A 20,744-nucleotide genomic window follows, 5' to 3' on the forward strand; every position below is an offset into this window, starting at 1 on the left:
AAAAAGAAGGTGACCCAATTACCACCCCATCGTCGAGGGGACTGCGCGATAGACCTCCTGGAAAACGCTGCACTTCCTAGGAGTCACGTGTATCCATTGTCCCAGGAGGAGACAGTAGCTATGGAGACATATGTTGCTGAATCGCTGGGACAGGGGTACATTCAGCCCTCCATATCACCCGTCTCCTCAAGCTTCTTTTTTGTGAAGAAGAAGGATGGATGTCTGCGTCCGTGCATTGATTATCGAGGTCTAAATTCCATCACAGTGGGGTTTAGTTACCCACTACCTCTCATCACTACGGCGGTGGAATCATTTCATGGGGCGCGCTTCTTCACAAAACTGGACCTGAGGAGTGCGTATAATCTGGTGCGTATCTGGGGAGGAGATGAGTGGAAAACCGCATTTAGTACTACATCTGGCCATTATGAGTAAGGCGTCATGCCATATGGGTTGAAATATGCTCCCACCGTCTTCCAATCCTTCGTAGATGAGATTCTCCGAGACCTGCTCGCATGTGTCTCTGGTGCGTAAGGTACTTGGGCGACTGCTGGAGCATGACCTGTATTGCAAGGCGGAGAAATGTGTGTTCTTCAAACAAGCCGTTTCCTTCCTGGGTTATTGTATTTCCACCTCCGGGGTGGTGATGGAGGGTGACCGCATTACAGCCGTGCGTAATTGGCCGACTCCGACCACGGTGAAAGAGGTGCAGCGGTTTTTAGGGTTTGCCAATTACTACCGGAGGTTTATCTGGTTTTGGTCAGGTGGTTGCTCCCATTACCTCACTGCTGAAGGGAGGACCAGTGCGCTTGCGTTGGTCAGCAGAGGCGGGCAGAGCTTTCAGTCATCTGAAGGAGCTGTTCACCAATGCGCCCGTGTTGGTGCATCCGGACCCCTCTTTAGCGTTCATAGTGGAGGTGGACGCGTCCGAGGCGGGGGTCGGGCCGTGCTGTCCCAGCGCTCGGGCATGCCACCCCAGCTCCGCCCTTGTGCCTTCTTTTCGAGGAAGCTCGGTCCGGCGGAGCGGAACTATGAAGTGGGGGACCGGGAGTTGTTAGCTGTAGTCAAGGCTCTGAAGGTGTGGAGACATTGGCTTGAGGGGGCGAAACACCCTTTTCTCATCTGGACTGACCATCGTAATCTCGAGTATATCCGGGCAGCGAGGAGACTAAATCCACGTCAAGCTAGATCGGCCATGTTTTTCACCCGGTTTCGGTTCACCATCTCGTACCGGCCAGGCTCCCAAAACACCAAAGCCGACGAGCTTTCCCGCCTCTATGATACCGAGGAGCGGTCCGTTGAGCCAACTCCGATCATTCCACCTTCATGTCTCGTGGCACCGGTAGTATGGGAGGTGGACGCGGAGATAGAGAGGGCCTCACAGTTAGAGCTGGCCCCCCCTAACTGTCCAGCGAGGGCTCAGTTCGTGCCGAGGGGGGTCCGGGATAAGCTAATCCATTGGGCTCATACTCTCCCCTCCTCGGGTCATCCTGGCATCGAGAGGACAGTGCGGAGTCTTAGAGGGAGATACTGTTGGCCCACGTTGGCTAAGGACTGCTCGGTGTGCACTCAGAGCAATGATCCTCGGTACTTGCCTATAGGGAAGTTACAGCCCCTCCCCGTTCCACAACGGCCGTGGACACACTTATCGGTGGACTTTCTTACCGACCTTCCCCCGTCCCAGGGAAGTACTACGATCCTGGTCGTTGTTGATCGGTTTTCTAAGTCCTGCCATCTCATCCCGTTGCCCGGTCTCCCTACGGCCCTGCAGACCGCTAAGGTTAGCGGGAGAACAGCAGAAGAGGAGCTCTGACCAGCACCACAGTGAGGCCCCCGTGTTTGCACCGGGGGACAGGGTCTGGCTCTCGACCCTAAACCTGCCCCTCCGCCTACCCTGTCGGAAGCTTGGGCCGCAGTGTGTGGGGCCATTTAAAGTCCTGAGGAGAATAAACGAGGTGTGTTACAGGTTACAACTTCCTAGGTATTACCGTATTAACCCCTCGTTTCATGTGTCTCTCCTCAGGCCGGTGGTGGCTGGTCCCCTGCAGGAAGGTGAGGTTCCTGAGGTCCCTCCGCCCCCTCTGGACATCGAGGGGTCCCCGGCGTACACAGTACGTGGCATTCTGGACTCGAAACGCCGGGTGAGGGGCCTACAGTACCTCGTGGACTGGGAGGGGTATGGTCCGGAGGAGAGATGCTGGGTTCCAGTGGGGGACATTTTGGATCCTTCTCTCCTGAGAGACTTCCACCGCCTCCACCCGGATCGCCCGGCACGTCAACCTCCGGGTCATCCTCGAGGCCGGTGGCGGCGCGCTGCGGGAGCCGCGCGTCGGGGGGGGGGGGGGGTACTGTCACGACTTTCGCCGAAGTTGGTTCCCCTGCCTGTTCGGGCGGTGCTCGGTGGTCGTCGTCGCCGTCCTACTAGCCGCCACCGATCCCTTTTTCATTTGTCTGTTTGTTTAGTTTCACCTGTGTTTCTGTTGTTTGGCTTAATGAGCTTCCCTATATTTAGTAGGTAGACCCGCCCTTGTTTTGTGCGGGATTGTCTTTATGTTAAGTGTGTGCATTTTAGGTAGAGGTGGATTTATTTTCTTAACTTGGCACCCTGTGTTTTTTGGGTTGTCAACGTTGTATGTCCTTTCCCTGTATTGTTGGGCTTATCATTTTGTGTGCCGAAGTAAAGAGCACTTTGCCCCAGTGGAACTCTCTGCGTCTGATTCCTTCACCCACCTAGTCCCGCATGACACCAAGGAATTTAATGGAGGAAAGTCTGTCAATTGTTCATGAGACTCACTCACAGCTGAAAGAAAGTTGCTCACAGGCTATTATTTCCTTAAAAATTGTACTATCAGCGTCTGAGGACAATATTAGTTATTTTTGTTTAGTTTCAGGATCCTTCTCCTACTTAATTCACAGTCCCGGACAGACAGAAAATTATTGGTTGCCTTACTCATTAGTTAGTCATTTTTAACTATAGCCTACAGCCAGCCGTTCCTAGGCAGCTGTCACGTTCTGACCTTTATTTCCTTTGTTTTGTCATTATTTAGTATGGTCAGGGCGTGAGTTGGGGTGGGCAGTCTATTTTTGTTTTTCTATGATTTGGGTATTTCTATGTTTCGGCCTAGTATGGTTCTCAATCAGAGGCAGGTGTCATTAGTTGTGTCTGATTGAGAATCATACGTAGGTAGCCTGGGTTTCACTGTGTGTTTGTGGGTGTTTGTTTCCGTGTCTGTGTTTTTCACCACACGGTACTGTTTTAGGTTTCGTTCATTCCACGTTTATTGTTTTTGTATTCAGTTGTTCATGTGTACATTTTCGTATTAAAAGAACCATGGACACTTACAACGCCGCATATTGGTCCTCTGATCCTTTTCGCCTCTCCTCTTCGGAAGAAGAGGAGGAAATCCCTTACAACAGCTTGGCATCGATAATGAGTATAAGCTGTTCAACTTCAACTTGATTGGGCCACTAAAACACAAACTAAACTAAACTGATACTGATATTAGTTTTGTCATAAATTTGTAGTATTTCACTCAGTCTGGATCAATTGCTATTCCCTGGAGAAGCATCTCTGTTTTGATTGCCTGTTATCAACTTTCGGTTTGCTCTATGAAAGCCAAACAATTGACTTATTGTGGCAGGTCCATGGATGATGATCCACATTGATTAGATTATAGAACCCTTTGTCTTGATTAACTCTTAGATGTTAAGTCCCTTTATGGGCGACTTTGAGCGGTTCAGGACCGGTTCTGACTAATATTTTGATCTACAAAGCGCTCTATGAACGGCATAGGGTACTGTGCCTTATAGTGCCAGAAAGTCCCATTGGTCTGCTCTCTGCTACCACTCTCTCATAGAGATGACTTGAAGTGTCAGGTTTCAGACCCCACATTTGCATAGGGAGTGACGTGTCAAATTATCTGGCCTATCCAGACAAATCATTTATTTGCTCTTCCTCTGAGTGACATAGCCCAGTCTGGGAGATGGCTTATTAACGGGGACACTCTATCAAATCCAATAGTTGTGGTTTCATCTCACTGTGACATTCAGCTGGATTTAGATCTCTCAACATGAAAATATACTAAATCGTGTCATAGAATTGAAAGAAGACCACCTTCTCCTGGTCACTGATGGACGAAATCACTTTCTGCTTAAAGCAGATGTTATAACAAGTCTGCACAATTTTGAATAGCGTCTCTGCATTGCTCAGTGGACATTTAGGAGAAAATTCTCAGTCTTCAGTTATATGACATAGTGCCAATATTGTACGGTTACTTAGTAGGATCGTATTCATTTTACAGTTATAAGGTGGAATCTTATAATAAGTTGCTTATAATTACATTTTTACTATATTTAGAAAGCATTTAAGTCATTTCAGGCCTTATTACTCAACTTTTGTTGTAATAGGAAAAACATCTTAAATGATTTCATAAAATTTGTACTATGTATTTGACCTTGTGTCCTCAAAGGTGAGTACACCTAAGAAATTAATAACTTTTCTTTGACCAGAAATGTGAGTTCCTGACCTTTCTTAAACTATGCATCATTACCAGTTATTGTTTATGGCCATCTCATGAAACATAAATATGTTTCGGTATGTCTATTTAGGCGGAAATCTATTCAAAAGGTTAACAGTGATCTTTTTTTTATTTTATTTTTTATTTTATTTCACCTTTATTTAACCAGGTAGGCCAGTTGAGAACAAGTTCTCATTTGCAACAGCGACCTGGCCAAGATAAAGCATAGCAGTGTGAACAGACAACACAGAGTTACACATGGAGTAAACAATTAACAAGTCAATAACACAGTAGAAAAAAGGAGAGTCTATATACATTGTGTGCAAAAGGCATGAGGAGGTAGGCGAATAATTACAATTTTGCAGATTAACACTGGAGTGATAAATGATCAGATGGTCATGTACAGGTAGAGATATTGGTGTGCAAAAGAGCAGAAAAGTAAATAAATAAAAACAGTATGGGGATGAGGTAGGTAAAAATGGGTGGGCTATTTACCGATAGACATATTCAAGGTCGGAACCATCATCCAGGGTGGTGATGCTAGTCAGGCGTGCTAGTCAGGCGTGCATTTGGTTTTACTAGCGTTTAAGAGCAGTTGGAGGCCACGGAAGGAGTGTTGTATGGCATTGAAGCTCGTTTGGAGGTTAGATAGCACAGTGTCCAACAGGATCTACTGTTAGGATCATTATACATAATAGTATGTGATGTCATTGATCTAAATTAATCCAGCTTTCAGGCCAAATAAAAAACTCTACATGACCATAGATTTATTTGGTGATATGCTGTCAATTACATTTTAGTTCATTTTAAACTTTTGTTCATGATCATATTGGCCATGAAGTATTTTTTTCTTCTGTCATATTAAGTCATTTAATCCTGTAGTATAAATAAAACACTGTAAAATAAAGCTGTTTTTAAGATGTATAACAACTTAATATCAAAGTATGTAGTCAGCATCATGTGTCAGGTATTTGGATTACTAGTAAACCACTAAGCAAATAAGCAATGCTTCCAATGGTTCCACATATCCTACATTCACATCCTGTTTCAATCCCAACCACACCTTAGGCATCATGAGTTTACCTCTCGCTGCAGTTTCTCATGGGCTCTTTGAGAAATACAGTATTGTCATCTAAATCTGTCTGATAAAGCAAAGCTTGTCATCATGTTCTTATTTTAAAATTTTCAGAGAGAATTCAAGAGATTAGCATGAGTACATCAGAGATGCTCTGACAGTTGACAGAGTATTTTTGCTGTGGTTGTGTGTTTGGTATTCAAATAGATCCCTTTTTGATGAGTAAGCGATAGCCCCACCCCTTTAAGAGCAGGGCTAAACTCCTATGTCCATATTCTTAGTTGAGCAGGTTGCAAAGCAGCAAGTTGATCTCTAACTTGCTCCCACTAATAGCTGGAATACTACAGACAGATTGTAAACACACAACTTTCACAGCAGGGGTGTGCTATTGCTGCTTTTACTCTGCCATAGGAGTTGGCACAAGGTAAGACATAGCCTCAAATACTTTTGTCTTCGAAATGCCACTGGTTTAGTGTAGTCCATTCCTTCTCTATAGCTTTTTTTTTTTTTAAGTTGTATCTATTAGCTTTGCTTCAAATAATATTCATTTATATAAGATGAGTATCCTAATTTATTGATATTTATAATCATCGCATTTGAATTCATCTAACTTCGTTGTTGTATTTGGAGACTATAGTATTGTGATACAAGAATGAAGTATCTCATTCTCAGCATTGATGTTACGACATATGTTGCACACACACACACACACACACACACACACACACACACACACACACACACACACACACACACACACACACACAGATAAACAGTTTCTTCTGCAGGTTTCAACTGCGATCAAGATGGGCAATGAGCATTCTAAAAACAAGGTATGTTTGATAATAGCCTTCTTTGACAGCATGCATGTTTTACTTTGAATGTTGGAATACAGGGGAAAGAAGGCTGGTTGTGGCATTTTACACCCAATGGAAGTGTTTGCTGTCTAATAATAGTAGTTTCAAGTTTCAAATTACAGGCAGTAAAATATTAGAGATATTACGTGTGCACATGCATCTAATACTAATTGATGGTCCGTACAAAATGAAGTAACGATGAAAGTGATATGATGAAAACAATGATGACAAGAGAAGCTCATGCCAACCATCTTTCTTCTCATAGGCTGAGCAGGCTCCAGAAAAGCCCCTGCATGGAGGATTGAATGGCCATGCTGTAAGCATCTCATCCAATGGCCTGGAGAATGGTGTGTCTATGAGTGATTTGATAGCCATTTATCCTGTTGTCACCTGATTGTTACCCCATGATCAATAAGGCCCAAACTGTGGGCCCAACTGATTGCAACACCTCTGTCTATGATGTCTATCATGGTAACCAAGTTATTTATGTACTACTCCAATGGGATGACATGACACTAACACTATCCTTTGTAATCAATCTTGAATTGCTGGATTAGTCTGGATCAATTACCAAGTCTCTCATAATTCTCTGTAAATACAGCCGTCTGTCAGTGCTATTGGGCGGTGTTCAATGTTAACTATAGGCGTAGCCTTCAACATAGAGGATGAACAGATGTTTGATCAGTCCTTGTGTATATTGTCTCACTGGATCAACAGTTTTGTACAAGGATTTGCAGGCCAAGTACATATGTATTTTCTTTAAGGGCGATAATATTGATATTGGTCATCTAATCACTAGCAAGTGAGCAGCTACAGCCACTATTTCCAGACTGTGTTTGTTTCACACGACTAGCCTGTGTGTCCCCAGTAGCACATAGTTTTACATACAGCACAAGGAAAGGTTTGGCTTGCATTTAGCTTAGGGTAATGAGCCTAGCACTGCATTGATTAGTCATAGAGGTAGTATCGTTAGGAAACTCCTTTGGTAAAGTTGCATGCCATTTCCTACACCCTCCCATGTTCTACTGAATTACATGTTGGGAACTAAGATTAATCATATTTATCCTCTTAGATAAAGGTCCTGTTTTGGGGACCTTCTTATTTTTATTTTTTTTTTAAATGTAAACTTAATTTAACTATGCAAGTCAGTTAATAAGAAAAAAATAGTATTTACAATGATGGCCTAACCTGGCTGAAACCTAACCCGGACGACGCTGGGCCAATTGTGCGCCGCCCTATGGGACTCCCAATCACAACCAGTGTGGTTCTGGTACCGGTTCCGATCGACATTTTTCCCTTATAAATCGATCCATGGACATAGTAGGTCGAAATGGCTTTCATTGAGCGATTGCCCTGGCTCCCACCGAAACAGTAGTATTTCTTTCCGTGCATATGTGACGTAGGATATGACATTTGAAACCCCGTGAAGCTGGGATATGCCTCCTACCATTTCATTCGCACTTCCGACTGTCCATTAACTCCTGGCTGAACCCTACATCAAAGCACATAAATATGCTCATTTTCTCTAACATTAAACATACAGATTTTTATTTTTCCAGTTAGTTATAAGGAATGTGAATGTTTATAGTTAGTTATTTTATCATTTGATTATGCTATATTTAGAAAGCATATAAGTAATTTCAAGCATTATTCATACAGTTTTGTTGATATAAATATTTCATATTTTTCATATTTTTATCATATTTGTACTGTGTACTTGAGCAATTTATTAAAATAAATACCAGAAAGCTGGGATGTTAACCTTTCTTTCAGTATGCAGCATTACTAGTTATTGTTTATGGCCCTCATGATAAATAATTACTTTTGGGGATTACATAGATTACGTTTTCAATTATGTTTAGGTACATTTAATTGGCTAATTTCCATTACCGGACATAAAAAAAGATAATAGTCAGGTATTACATGATGCCTGTGTACAAAGGATGAATCATATCAAATAACTTTCTTTGTCACACCAACTAACTGACTTATATCTTGCAGTTATCAGTGAAGCAGCTGTGGAGCAGAACAGTATGCCTCCCTCACTGCCTCCCTCTGAAGAGTCAGGTATAGTGGAGGCAGATGGCAGTGGTCTTGGGCCTGTGGTGGTGGAACAGAAGTCTGCCATCAAGGAGGTTCCAGAAGTGGAACCAGAGACACAGAATGCTAAGACTCAAAACACACCGGAACCAGAACTGGAACCAGCCACCCAAGAGAAGGAGGAGCCCAAGAACAGCACGAAAGAAAAAGTGAACATCTTTGAAAATCTGTTCAAGAAGAAAGCTAAGCCTCAACCCACCCCCAACACGGATCCAGCCCTGGAAAAGGAGGAGCCCATAAAGGACAAGATTGTGGAGGAGATTGAAAGTTCTGCAGAAGATCAGAAAGTCCCTGTGGCTGTGACCGATGGGATCCAAGCTGTAAGTATCTAATCAGTGATCCCTTCAAATTGGGTTGGCATTAGTTCCATTTCAGTTTCACTCAGTGTACTGATAATTAATTCATGATCATCAGCTCCTAACTTGAGATTGTTACATTTCAAAATCGAAATGATTTTGGTTATTCCAAAGTAGTTAACTACGCATATAGCCACTGTAATGTGAGGTGTACTGTGAATTGGCAACATTTATTTACAGTAATATTGCATCTGTTGCGAGAAAAATTCACAGATCATTCTTCACTTTCCAGTGTATAACAAAGCCTATTACAGATCTAACAAACATCCCTGTTTATTATTATTATAAAGGAGACAAACGAAGGCGTAATTTCCTTGCAATCATCCATTGAACTGGATTGGAAAATATTGATGGCTGCACATTTGTTTCCAATGCAACTTCCATTACTGTCTGATTTTCGCCACTGAAACCACTGAAGAGCAGCCAGAAACCACTGAAGCTCACCCAGAAACCACCGACGAGCAACCTACAGACAAGAGTGTCAGCCCACCTGAAGAAGAGCCTATGGAGGATAGTGTCAGCCCACATGAAAAAGAGACAACAGAACTGGCCATTGGTGAAGAAGTCACAGAGGATAAAACTTTAGAGGAGTGCAATGCACCTGAAGAAGAGCTGGAAGACATTGCAAGTGTTAACGAAGATACAGCTGCTGTAGAGTCAGCAATGGCTGAAAAACTTGCATCTAGCCCCATAAGAACTGTACAGTCTAAAGTGAAGAGTGTCAGCCAACCTTAACAAGAGCCTGAGAGTGTAAGCCCACCTGAAATGGCTGAAGAACTAGAAGAGATGAAAGAACTTCTTGAAGATGTAGCTTCTATAGAGTCAGAGGAACCTAAATCCAGCCCACCCAAAGAAGAAAGATGCCACTATCCTTTCTTGGTGTTGCAGAATGATATTACTCTAAGTCATATTACCTTAAGGAATATTCAAATACAATTAAATATCGTGAGATAAGAATGGGGGATTTTCTTACAAAATCAACACAACCCAAAACAAAACAAGAAATTTGAGTTTGCTGACATTTTTCAGAGCAAAAGAGACAGAAGTCTCCAACATTGCTGAATATCAATGAGTGTGGGTGGAAACAAGCATTAATAAAAGGATGATTGTTGATGGTGCCCCGAGTAGGCAGAGGCATGGTTGGAATTGTGCTTCAATCTCAATGCTGCGTCTAACAGACTCCTTGCTAAGCGTTTCAGCTTCACTGATAAAACACTCACATTTCTGAGGGCTCATTCTTTGCCGTTGTCTATAGGAGCCACTTGCTGAGGTAAAGGAGGATACAGAGACTTCAAAGGAGCGTCCCAACCCTAGTCCAGAGGCAGAGGAGGTCAAAAGCCCCAAAATTGCAGAGGAAAGCAGTCATATTCAGGAAAACCAAGAGGGAGAGAGTCAAACAGAAGAGAATCCAGTTATGAACTTCTTCAAAACACTAGTAAGTTGAATTTTTCTTTGGATTTAATTTGTATTGTTTAAAGAGTTGTTTTAACAGTAAGATCCATAAGTGAATAGATATGCACACAATATTTGATCTATTTGCCTAAAGTTTGTAAACTTATTTTGAGAAAAATGATTTCAAGCCTTTGTAAAAGTCCAACTGCGAAACCACTACAAACACTATTGAAGAACCATCATTTATTTGGTATGGAAAAGAACGTTTGCCATGCTGTCCTAATTCCAAATATGCCTCTGAATAGCAAAACATTTAGCCTAATGCTTGATTATGGTATGGTAATCCTAACCTTCTGTTGTGAAGTAAGGGACCACAGATAATTAAATGAGAAAACAGTGTTCCATCAGTGATGTCATTGTATTTTAAGACTGTATAGTGCTGTCAGTGATCATTGTGTGTGGAAATATGTGTAGAGGCGTCTCTGAGAAAGAGTGACCACGTCTTGAAGGAATGATTACACAGGCAGCTATTGTCATTTCTCTTCATCATGCCTTCTTTTGGAATCATGCCTCCATAAAGAGTTAACATAACCCCAGCCCCATGTTAATCAAATCCTTTGAACATGCGGGAATGTGGTGGTCTTTTGTTCAGCCTATAGTGTGAGCTCACAAGGGAGGCCTGTGCCATTGGAAGTTGAGATGCATGAAAATATAGTGAGGGAAGGCCTACGCCATCCCCAGAGCACAATGGCCACCCCAGTGAGAGAGCATGTACTGTATGTGCTTTGCCAAGGACCTCTTTGTGTGCCATCAGTTAGACAACCGTAGATGTCAATGGCTACAGTGCCTTCTAAAAGTATTCATACCCCTTGTCTGATTCCACATTTTGTTATTACAGCCTGAATTCAAAATGGATTAAATAGATTTTTGTGTTTCTTCTCACCCATCTACACACAATAGCCTATATTGACAAAGTGAAAACATGTTTTTAGAAATGTTTGCAAATGTATTGCAAATGAAATACAGAAATATCTTATTTACATAAGTATTCGCAACCCTGGGTCAATACATGTTAGAATCACCTTTGCTAGTGATTAAAGCTGTTAGTCTTTCTGGGTAAGTCTCTAAGAGCTTTGCACACCTGGATTGTACAATATTTGCCCATTATTCTTTGCAAAATTCTTCAAGCTCTGTCAAATTGGTTGTTAATCATTGCTAGACAACCATTTTCAAGTCTTGACATAGATTTTCAAGCAGATTTAAGTCAAAACTGTCCACTCAGGAACATTCCCTTTCTTCTTGCTAAGCAACTCCAGTGTAGATTTGGCCTTGTGTTTTAGGTTATTGTCCTGCTGAAAGGAGAATTAATCTCCCTGTGTCTGGTGGAAAGCTGACTGAACCAGGATTTCGTCTAGGATTTTGCCTGTGCTTAGCTCCATTCCATTTTTTATCCTGAAAAACTCCCCAGTCCTTAACGATTACACGCACACCCATAACATGGTGCATCCATCACTGCTTGAAAATATGGAGTGTGGTACTCAGTAATGTGTTGTATTGGATTTTCCCTAAACTTAACACTTTGTATTCAGGACAAAAAGTGTATTTCTTTGCCACATTTTTTGCAGTATTACTTTAGTGCCTTGTAGAAAACAGGATGCGTGTTTTGGAATATTTTTCTTCTGTACAGGCTTCCTTCTTTTCACTCTGTCAGTTAGGTTAGTATTGTGGAGTAACTACAATGTTGCTGTTCCATCCTCAGTTTTTTCCAGTCACAGCCATTAAACTCTGTAACTGTTTTAAAGTTACCATTGGCCTCATGGTGAAATCCCTGAGTGGTTTCCTTCTTCTCTGGTAACCAGGTTAGGAAAGACGCCTGTATCTTTGTTGTGACTGGGTGTATGGATACACCATCCGAAGTGTAATTAATAACTTCACCATGCTCAATGTCTGTTTTTTACCCATCTCTCAATAGATGCCCTTCTTTGCTAGGCATTGGAAAACCTCCCTGGTCTTTGTGGTTGAATCTGTGTTTGAAATTCACTGCTCAACTGAGGGACCTTACAGATAATTGTATGTGTGGGGTACAAAGATGAGGTGTTAAACACTAAATCATGCTAAACACTAGTATTGCACAAAGAGTTAGTCCATGCAACTTATGTGACTTGTGAAGTACATTTTTACTCCTTAAATAATTTAGGCTTGCCATAACAAAGGGGCTGAATACTTATTGACTCAAGACATTTCATCTTTTCATTTTTAATTAATCAAGATGTGTAGAAACATAATTTCACTTAGACATTATGGGGTATTGTGTATAAGCCAGTGACAAAGAAATCTCAATGTAATCCATTTTAAATTCAGGCTCTAACACAACAAAATGTGGAAAAAGGCCAGGGGTGTGAATACCATTTGAAGGCATTGCATATGACTAACTGAAAGACATCTGTCCTATGAAAATAGTAATTCCACTGTTCCCTGTGACTGTAACTCTCTTAAAATACTTTGATATGGCTGATATCTACTGTAGGTATCACATTTCATTTGAAATATTTTTATGAAACATCACGATACACTTAAATGCTAGATTTGTTTTATAGAAAACAAAAAGTAGCGAACAATTTTGCCTGCCATCCAAGATTGTACACAGACACTCAATAAACACTGAGTATACGAAACATTAAGAACTTCTCTTTCCATGACACAGACTGACCAGGTGAATCCAGGTGAAAGCTATGATCCCTTATTGATGTCACTTGTTAAATCCACTTCAATTAGTGTAGGTAAAGGGAAGGAGACAAGTTAAATAAGGATTTCTACGCCTTTAGACAATTGAGACATGGATTGTGTATGTGTGCTATACAGAGGGTGAATGGGCAATATTTAAGGACCTTTGAACTCGATATGGTAGGAGGTACCAGGAGCACTGGTTTGTGTCAAGAGCTGCAACGCTGCTGGGTTTTTCATGCTCAACAGTTTCCTGTGTGTATCAAGAATGGTCCACCACCCAAAGGACATCCAACCAACTTGGCGCAACTGTGGGAGAGGAGGTATTTGGTATTTGTTATTTTATTAGGATCCCCATTAGCTGTTGCAAAAGCAGCAGCTACTCTAAGGAGGGGGCAGGGGGGGGGGGGGGGGGGGGTTCAACTCAATATTAGGAAGCTGTTCCTAATGTTTGATATACTCAGTATATATCTGTGTGTTACCTAGGTGACTCCCACAAAAAAAAACAAGCAAGAAACAGCCACCCCTGCTGTTGCAAAAGACCAGGTAAGCATGTATTTTCATTTGAAACATAATGCATTATGCAAAAACACCAAATTCAATTATTCAATACAGAAACAGTTATGCACAGAGTTTATTTAGTATACTTTATAGTCTACATGTAATGCTATGCAACCATGTGCCTTTGTTAAAGTCATCTAAAAAAATAATGAAAGCTTTTCATGACGCAGCCTTACTTTACCTTTACCTTACTGCTTACACCAACAAAGGTGAAAAAGTAACAAGTGAAAGACATCTCACTCTTACCGCTTATCACCTTCATCCCATTGGTAACATAAGGCCTCATTCAACATTGCGGCTGTTAGCATTTACACTTGAATTCTATTCTGTTCCAGTAGCAACATATTAATCTACATTGAGAGACTTTTGGATGACTGTGATTGTGACTGTTATTGAATTCCTCAGGGAAAAAAATTACGAATTCAATCATTTAAAATAAATACATTTAATCCCAATTAAGTTAATCAAGTCAATGATTCTTGAACCTAAAACAAGTAGTTAGTAGTGTCAGTAGTCGTAATTGGCATCCATCTTCTGCTGAAGACCAAACACAGCTGAGAAGACCTGTGCAGGTCAAGGGGCACCTTCCTCAGCTGTGAAGCCTGTTGCAAAAGATGCCACTGCAGGTCCTCTAAGCAAGCTATTTAGAAAGAAGATATATGATCTCTTCACGGAACCAGAATGGTGATCTCCTTTTTACCAGCACTAACTATTGTTTGTTGTTACCAAACATTCACAGAAAGAGGCCCAACCAACAACAACAACTACTGTGAGTACTAACTAAATACATAAACATAAATAAATCATGTTTTGTGAGCTATTAACTAGATGTCGGTGATCAACTATTCCTATTTTCCATTGTGTGTCTCTCTCGAATAGGCTGCACAACTAGTGGATGCTCCAGTAACAGCCAAAGGAGGAATGTCAATCCCACCATCCCCAGCCCCAGCCCCAGGCCTAGGCCCAGGCCCAGCCCTAGCCCTAGCCCCAGCCCCAGCCCCAGCCCCAGCCCCAGCCCCAGCCCCAGCCCCAGCCCCAGCCCCAGCCCCAGCCCCAGACTCATGTAAGATGGAGGTTAAAGCTGAACTAGCTGCCCAATCTGTGACCAACACACCAAAAGAAGAACCAAAGGGTGCTGCCAAAGAACCAGAGGCCGCCAAGCCGAAATCTGACCGCCCGTTCAGCAGACTTTTCAGCAGAAAGGTAAGCCAACTCCTGTAGAACAAGGCACTTAGAGGCATTCTTTGGCAGCAGATAATATTTTGTAAAAGAGAACATAAAACATAAATGTGTGTCAGATTGTAACAGTTTGATGTGAATTTGAGGCACTGATAGGCCTCAAGTCTAAAATCAAGGTTAAGTCAACAAGTGGAGCCAGAGCCCCTGCCAAGCCTGCTGCAGCGGTATGACAATACAACATTCAGCCATTTTGAAACTAACAGAGTTAAGCTCACTGTGACATCCTTCATTTCATTTAACTGTATTCAAATCATTGCATCTTGTGGGTACAAGATCTACTAGCTATATCATACAGACTGCTGCCCTTTCTCTTGAGCAAAGCATCAATACAGATATCAAACAAAACAGTCTCTCAGAGCAGTCCCTCAGAGCATTCCTGTAAATGTAAATCTATCCCGATACTTCCAGTGACATATTGTGACATTCCCTAGAGTTTTATTGCTTATGTTTTTCTCAATGTGGAATCAACACACTTTAGATAGTGCTGCATGTAGCTGGACTGATGGCATGACTTGTGGAGAATGGGCTGAGGTCTGCATCTATTCATTCATCATCTGTGAACATAAATAGCATAACAGCATCCCAAACAACATCAGAAATCCAACTAAATCTAATTCAGTCATTTTAACCCAAAGAAACAGCAGACCAAGTATTAATTTCATACAGAAACTGAATTACATTTTCATTCTGACTGTATGTGTTCATACAGAAACTGAATTACATTTTCATTCTGACTATGTGTTCATACAGAAACTGAATTACATTTTCATTCTGACTGTATGTGTTCATACAGAAACTGAATTACATTTTCATTCTGACTATGTGTTCATACAGAAACTGAATTACAATTTCATTCTGACTGTATGTGTTCATACAGAAACTGAATTAGATTTGCATTCTGACTGTATGTGTGCATGTGCGACTTTGTGTCTTTATTTGTGTGGTGAACTGTGCTTCTACACACCTATGGGTGCTTTGCCATGCAGACCATACAGTAGAAGGTCTAGTTATATGGAACATGTTCAGATTAACATCGTTCTGCTCTCCTGTAGACAGTGGAACCAGTGGAGCCACAGCCGGTTGTGGAAGTACAGGTAAAAGGAGAGAACTCTTGGCATACTCCATCCTCACGTGCCATCTTTGTCTCTTTCTGTTGGGTTGCATGGTGAAAATGGGTGTTCACGCTATCAGTTACAGAGGAGGCTGGTGGGAGGAGCTATAAGAGGACAGGCTTATTGTAATACCTGGAATGGAATCAATGGAATGGAGTAAAATACATTCTCCATGTGTTTGTGTTTGGTACCATTCCAGTGACTCCATTCCATCCATTACAATGAGCACATCCTCCTATAGCTCCTCTCACCAGCTTGAATTTGAGGCACTGATAGGCCTCAAGTCTAAAATCAAGGTTAAGTCAACAAGTGGAGCCAGAGCCCCTGCCAAGCCTGCTGCAGCGGTATGACAATACAACATTCAGCCATTTTGAAACTAACAGAGTTAAGCTCACTGTGACATCCTTCATTTCATTTAACTGTATTCAAATCATTGCATCTTGTGGGTACAAGATCTACTAGCTATATCATACAGACTGCTGCCCTTTCTCTTGAGCAAAGCATCAATACAGATATCAAACAAAACAGTCTCTCAGAGCAGTCCCTCAGAGCATTCCTGTAAATGTAAATCTATCCCGATACTTCCAGTGACATATTGTGACTTTTCATTGAGTTTTATTGCTTATGTTTTTCTCAATGTGGAATCAACACACTTTAGATAGTGCTGCATTTAGCTGGACTGATGGCATGACTTGTGGAGAATGGGCTGAGGTCTGCATCTATTCATTCATCATCTGTGAACATAAATAGCATAACAGCATCCCAAACAACATCAGAAATCCAACAAAATCAAATTCAGACATTTTAACCCATTATCATTCTGACTGTATGTATTCATACAGAAACTGAATTAGATTTTCATTCTGACTGTATATGTGCGACTTTGTGTCTTTATTTGTGTGGTGAACTGTGCTTCTACACACCTATGGGTGCTTTGCCATGCAGACCATACAGTAGAAGGTCTAGTTATATGGCACATGTTCAGATTAACATCGTTCTGCTCTCCTGTAGACAGTGGAACCAATGGAGCCACAGCCGGTTGTGGAAGTACAGGTAAAAGGAGAAAACTCTTGGCATACTCCATCCTCACGTGCCATCTTTGTCTGTTTCTGTTGGGTTGCATGGTGAAAATGGGTGTTCAAGCTATCAGCTACAGAGGAGGCTGGTGGGAGGAGCTATAAGAGAACAGGCTTATTGTAATGCCTGGAATGGAATAAATGGAATGGAGTAAAATATGTTGTTTGCATGTGTTTGTGTTTGGTACCATTCCAGGGACTCCATTCCATCAATTACAATGAGCACATCCTCCTATAGCTCCTCTCACCAGCTTCCTCTGATCAGTTACAAGTTGTTTCATTCATCTCAGCAATAAAGTGGCCCTAAGGGGCAAACCACATAATATCTATTTTACAGTACCAGTTTTGGTACCTGAGTAGAGATTTTTATCACCCTCTTATCTCTTTCTTATCTGTTTTAGTGGGTTATTTTCTGGTTCTTCCAGGTGGTGGACTCTTGTGGGCTCTTACACCTTCCTTAATCCTGACAATCGTTTATAATTAAGTTTTCTCTTTTGCTTTTTCGGTAAAGAATGTAGACTTCTCAAAGACAGACACTCTGGAGGCCTCTGCCACACTAGAACCACCACCACCTGCACCGGAGGAAGAGAAGACACCTGCTGCCTCCAAAGCCTCTCCTTTCACTTCCTTTTCTCTTTTCAAGACAAAGGTAAGGCAGACATTTACTCACATCTCACTTTGGTTCTCAACGGGAACTACTCATGAAATGTAATTTTGGAAATACAAGAAAATGTGTACATGTGATAAACAATAACAGAATGGTGTGATAATTTGAGGACCTGCTAAACCAAATGGCCTCAAAAGCCCAGACAGCTTCAACAAGTGGAGTCCGACAACTCAAGAAACCTTTCAAAGGGCTAAATGACAATACTTGCCAGCCAGTGTGAAATTACCAAGAGTGATCTCACTGTGTTCAGCTTATGCTATGCTGGTACTACCATGTTGAAGTATCCTGCACAAATAATGAAATATCCTCCATAAATAATGAACATTATTTGGTACAGCAATTGATATGTTGCATACACATGATAGCGAAAACAGCTGGTAGTGATACTTTCTAATTTCTCATCATGTTATGATGTTTACCAGCCAGAGCAATGCTCCCATTTATGTAGTCATTCCATTATACAGCCACTATTTAATTGCATCAGTTGTGCTCTTGTATTGTGCTAGTCAGTGTGATAATGTGTGTGCTCAGCTTTAACTGGTGAGAGCAAGGAGGCAACATCATATTGGAAGCCCAATATTGGAAGCCCAATTTAAGAGGAACATTAAATGACCCAAATTACACTTTGAAATTGATCTCTTGATTATTTGTCATAATTCAATTAGGCAGCTGTGCCGAAAAAGGAAGTCCCTGCCCCAGCTGCAGAAGCGGTAGCTGAACCAAGTGTAGCCAAGGATGAACCAAAGGCCCCAGAGGACCCTGCTGTTGACAGCAAGCCCGTGTCAGGGCCCTCCGAGGTTATGGAGAATTCCCCCGTCCTACCTAAAAGACTGGAGAAGAGGAACTCCATCCACTTGTTCTTCAAAAACCTGGTAGGCTGAATTTGCAACCACTAGATGGCCTCGGCAACTCCCTATGACTATGAACTATACTTCACTATGAAATGTCATTGAAAGATATTGCTTTGGGCAAAGTAATGTGAGGGAAGCAAATGTAGGTTCTTACATGCAGTTGGAGCTATATTGATAAGCGAAATGACCCTTCCCTTCCCTTGCAGGGCAAAGGCCAGTCAGATGCAGGAGTACAAACAGAACCAGAGAAGACCAAATAAAACGGAAACACCCTTTCAAACTTCACATGCCATATCTGGAAATTAACTTTTGATTTGTTAGATACATTATGTTTCTGATCACACTATTGAAAGGATGATGGTAAGAGCAAGTGGTTTGAGGGAGAGAGGTGGACTGGTTTGTTCTAGTCTAATCTGTGTGGACGATTTCAGAGAATTGTTCTTTGTGGAGGAGGTAAATATATTTTCTGGTTTAAAGGCTTGATAGGTAGAGAAGAGTGCTTTTGTAACATGTACTGAGAGCAAAATCCATTTTCTATACAGTATGTACCCTTCTTTTAACATACATGTCAAACTCATTCCACTGAGGGCTGAGTGTCTGCGGGTTTTTGTTCCTCCCTTGATTGATTGATTAATTAAGGTCACTAATTAGTAAAGAACTCCCCTCACCTGGTTGTCTAAGGTCTTAAAAACTAAACACCCGCAGACACTAAGCCCTTCATGGAATGAGTTTGACACCCCTGCTTTAACATATTAATATGTGTAAGGATCTAATGCAAATATTACGTTTAGCATATTTGTTCCCCTCTTCACATACACATTTTACTAGTCTGAGAAGAACTTGTGGAGTGCATGCAATGGTTTCAGATACATTCATAGGACTTCTTGGAGAAGAGATGCATAAAGCTTAGCTTGGGATAGAGAGATAGTAATGGAATAAACTCAAAATGTAATGGAGGAGTTGGTGAAATGGTGGATATTCCTGCCAAGATTTTTTTATTTAGGCTAGACACATGCAATTTACAATGTAGGCTTTAAACTTTGCAGGAACTGTACACGGATGCAAATATATGCCAAACACTAAATTACAATTTATGATTATAATCATACACAGGGGGACCTCACAATCATTACTTTTTTTGGGAACTACACAGATCATCTGGTAGTCTATATAGCTAACTGCACAGTCATGAATCATATTTGATTAACGTTTCACTGAAGTATAAAGGTTTGTTCTAATTTGAGTGCACTGCTTTACATGTGTGTGCCTGTTTGAATGCAGATGTTATAATCTTGGGTATCTTGTCTCTTAATTTCTGCACCTATAATTTGATGAACTGGAACTGGAAGTAGAATATTTATTGTGACAGCAATTTCCGGGGGGGGGGGGGGGGGGGGGGGGGGTTCTACTGAGCTAACATATGGATTTATTTTAAAGATCATACCATGGATCCTTTAGCTATTTAATTTTTCATTTAGGTAAAATATTGAATTTGGCCTTTAATGCTACAACCTATAGAAATGCTTGTTTTTATTATGTTAATTAGATTGACGCACGGGTGCGTTGATCAACTCTAGGGGGTATTTAAAGCTATTTTTTTCTGTAACTGTTAAGAGAATAAATGTATACAATTATTTGTTTTCTTGTTTTCTATCTCACAATTTAGGCCAAAAGCTATCAGTATAGGGAAATATGAAAACATATTTAGAGTGAAATTAAATGTCCCTGTAATATATTGATTTAATGTTATCAAGCAGGACTATCAAGTGCTGCAATACCTGAAAAATACATGACCCAACAAGTTTATCAACACATCTTGTATTCCCGAAGTAGGGAGCCAAGCTGTCTCAGCTATGTTAGAAGACCACACCTTGTTAAATACAAACACCAAACAGCACCCTTGCTAATTACCCAAGCAACTTGGTCAGGCATTCATGTTAGATGAGAAGAAAGGAGAGCCTTACATAGTATGAAACATCCACACAAGCAAATAATTTTACCAGCTGATCTGAGGGATTGTAAGCTTGCCTGTCATAAAGGAGTGACTCTAATCTTTTTATAGTATCCTAATATTAATTTGTGTGGGGATTCATAGCAGAGTTTGCATCATGGAGTCCTCTGTCTGTGGAGGAATGTGTTTTAGATGGCTGCGTCTGAGATCATACACCTTTAAGTGATGAGTCAATGTTCCTGAAGTAGTAACTCATACTGCTCCTTTGT

General features: G+C 41.4%; 1 protein-coding gene across 8 annotated transcripts; it reads left to right on the forward strand.

The window, feature by feature from the left end:
* Positions 1–5,852: 5,852 nt before the first annotated feature.
* Positions 5,853–20,158, forward strand: LOC110532611 (nucleolar protein dao-5). 8 transcript variants are annotated; one of them, XM_021616658.2, is made up of 14 exons: positions 5,853–6,013; positions 6,358–6,422; positions 6,712–6,793; positions 8,448–8,866; positions 10,158–10,337; positions 13,505–13,564; positions 14,319–14,348; positions 14,459–14,782; positions 14,905–14,982; positions 15,871–15,912; positions 16,942–16,983; positions 17,518–17,655; positions 18,339–18,545; positions 18,731–20,158. In XM_021616658.2, the coding sequence occupies exons 2-14, from the start codon at positions 6,396–6,398 to the stop codon at positions 18,782–18,784; spliced, it is 1,683 nt and encodes a 560-aa protein (XP_021472333.2). In that variant the 5' UTR covers positions 5,853–6,013; positions 6,358–6,395; the 3' UTR covers positions 18,785–20,158. The 8 variants fall into 8 exon arrangements, with proteins under 8 accessions (XP_021472333.2, XP_021472334.2, XP_021472336.2 ...); XM_021616659.2 differs by having other exon boundaries at positions 6,378–6,422; XM_021616661.2 differs by lacking the exon at positions 16,942–16,983.
* The last annotated feature ends 586 nt before the right edge of the window (positions 20,159–20,744 follow it).

The sequence above is a fragment of the Oncorhynchus mykiss genome, chromosome 9 (assembly GCF_013265735.2).
Source record: "Oncorhynchus mykiss isolate Arlee chromosome 9, USDA_OmykA_1.1, whole genome shotgun sequence".
NCBI lineage: Eukaryota > Metazoa > Chordata > Actinopteri > Salmoniformes > Salmonidae > Oncorhynchus > Oncorhynchus mykiss.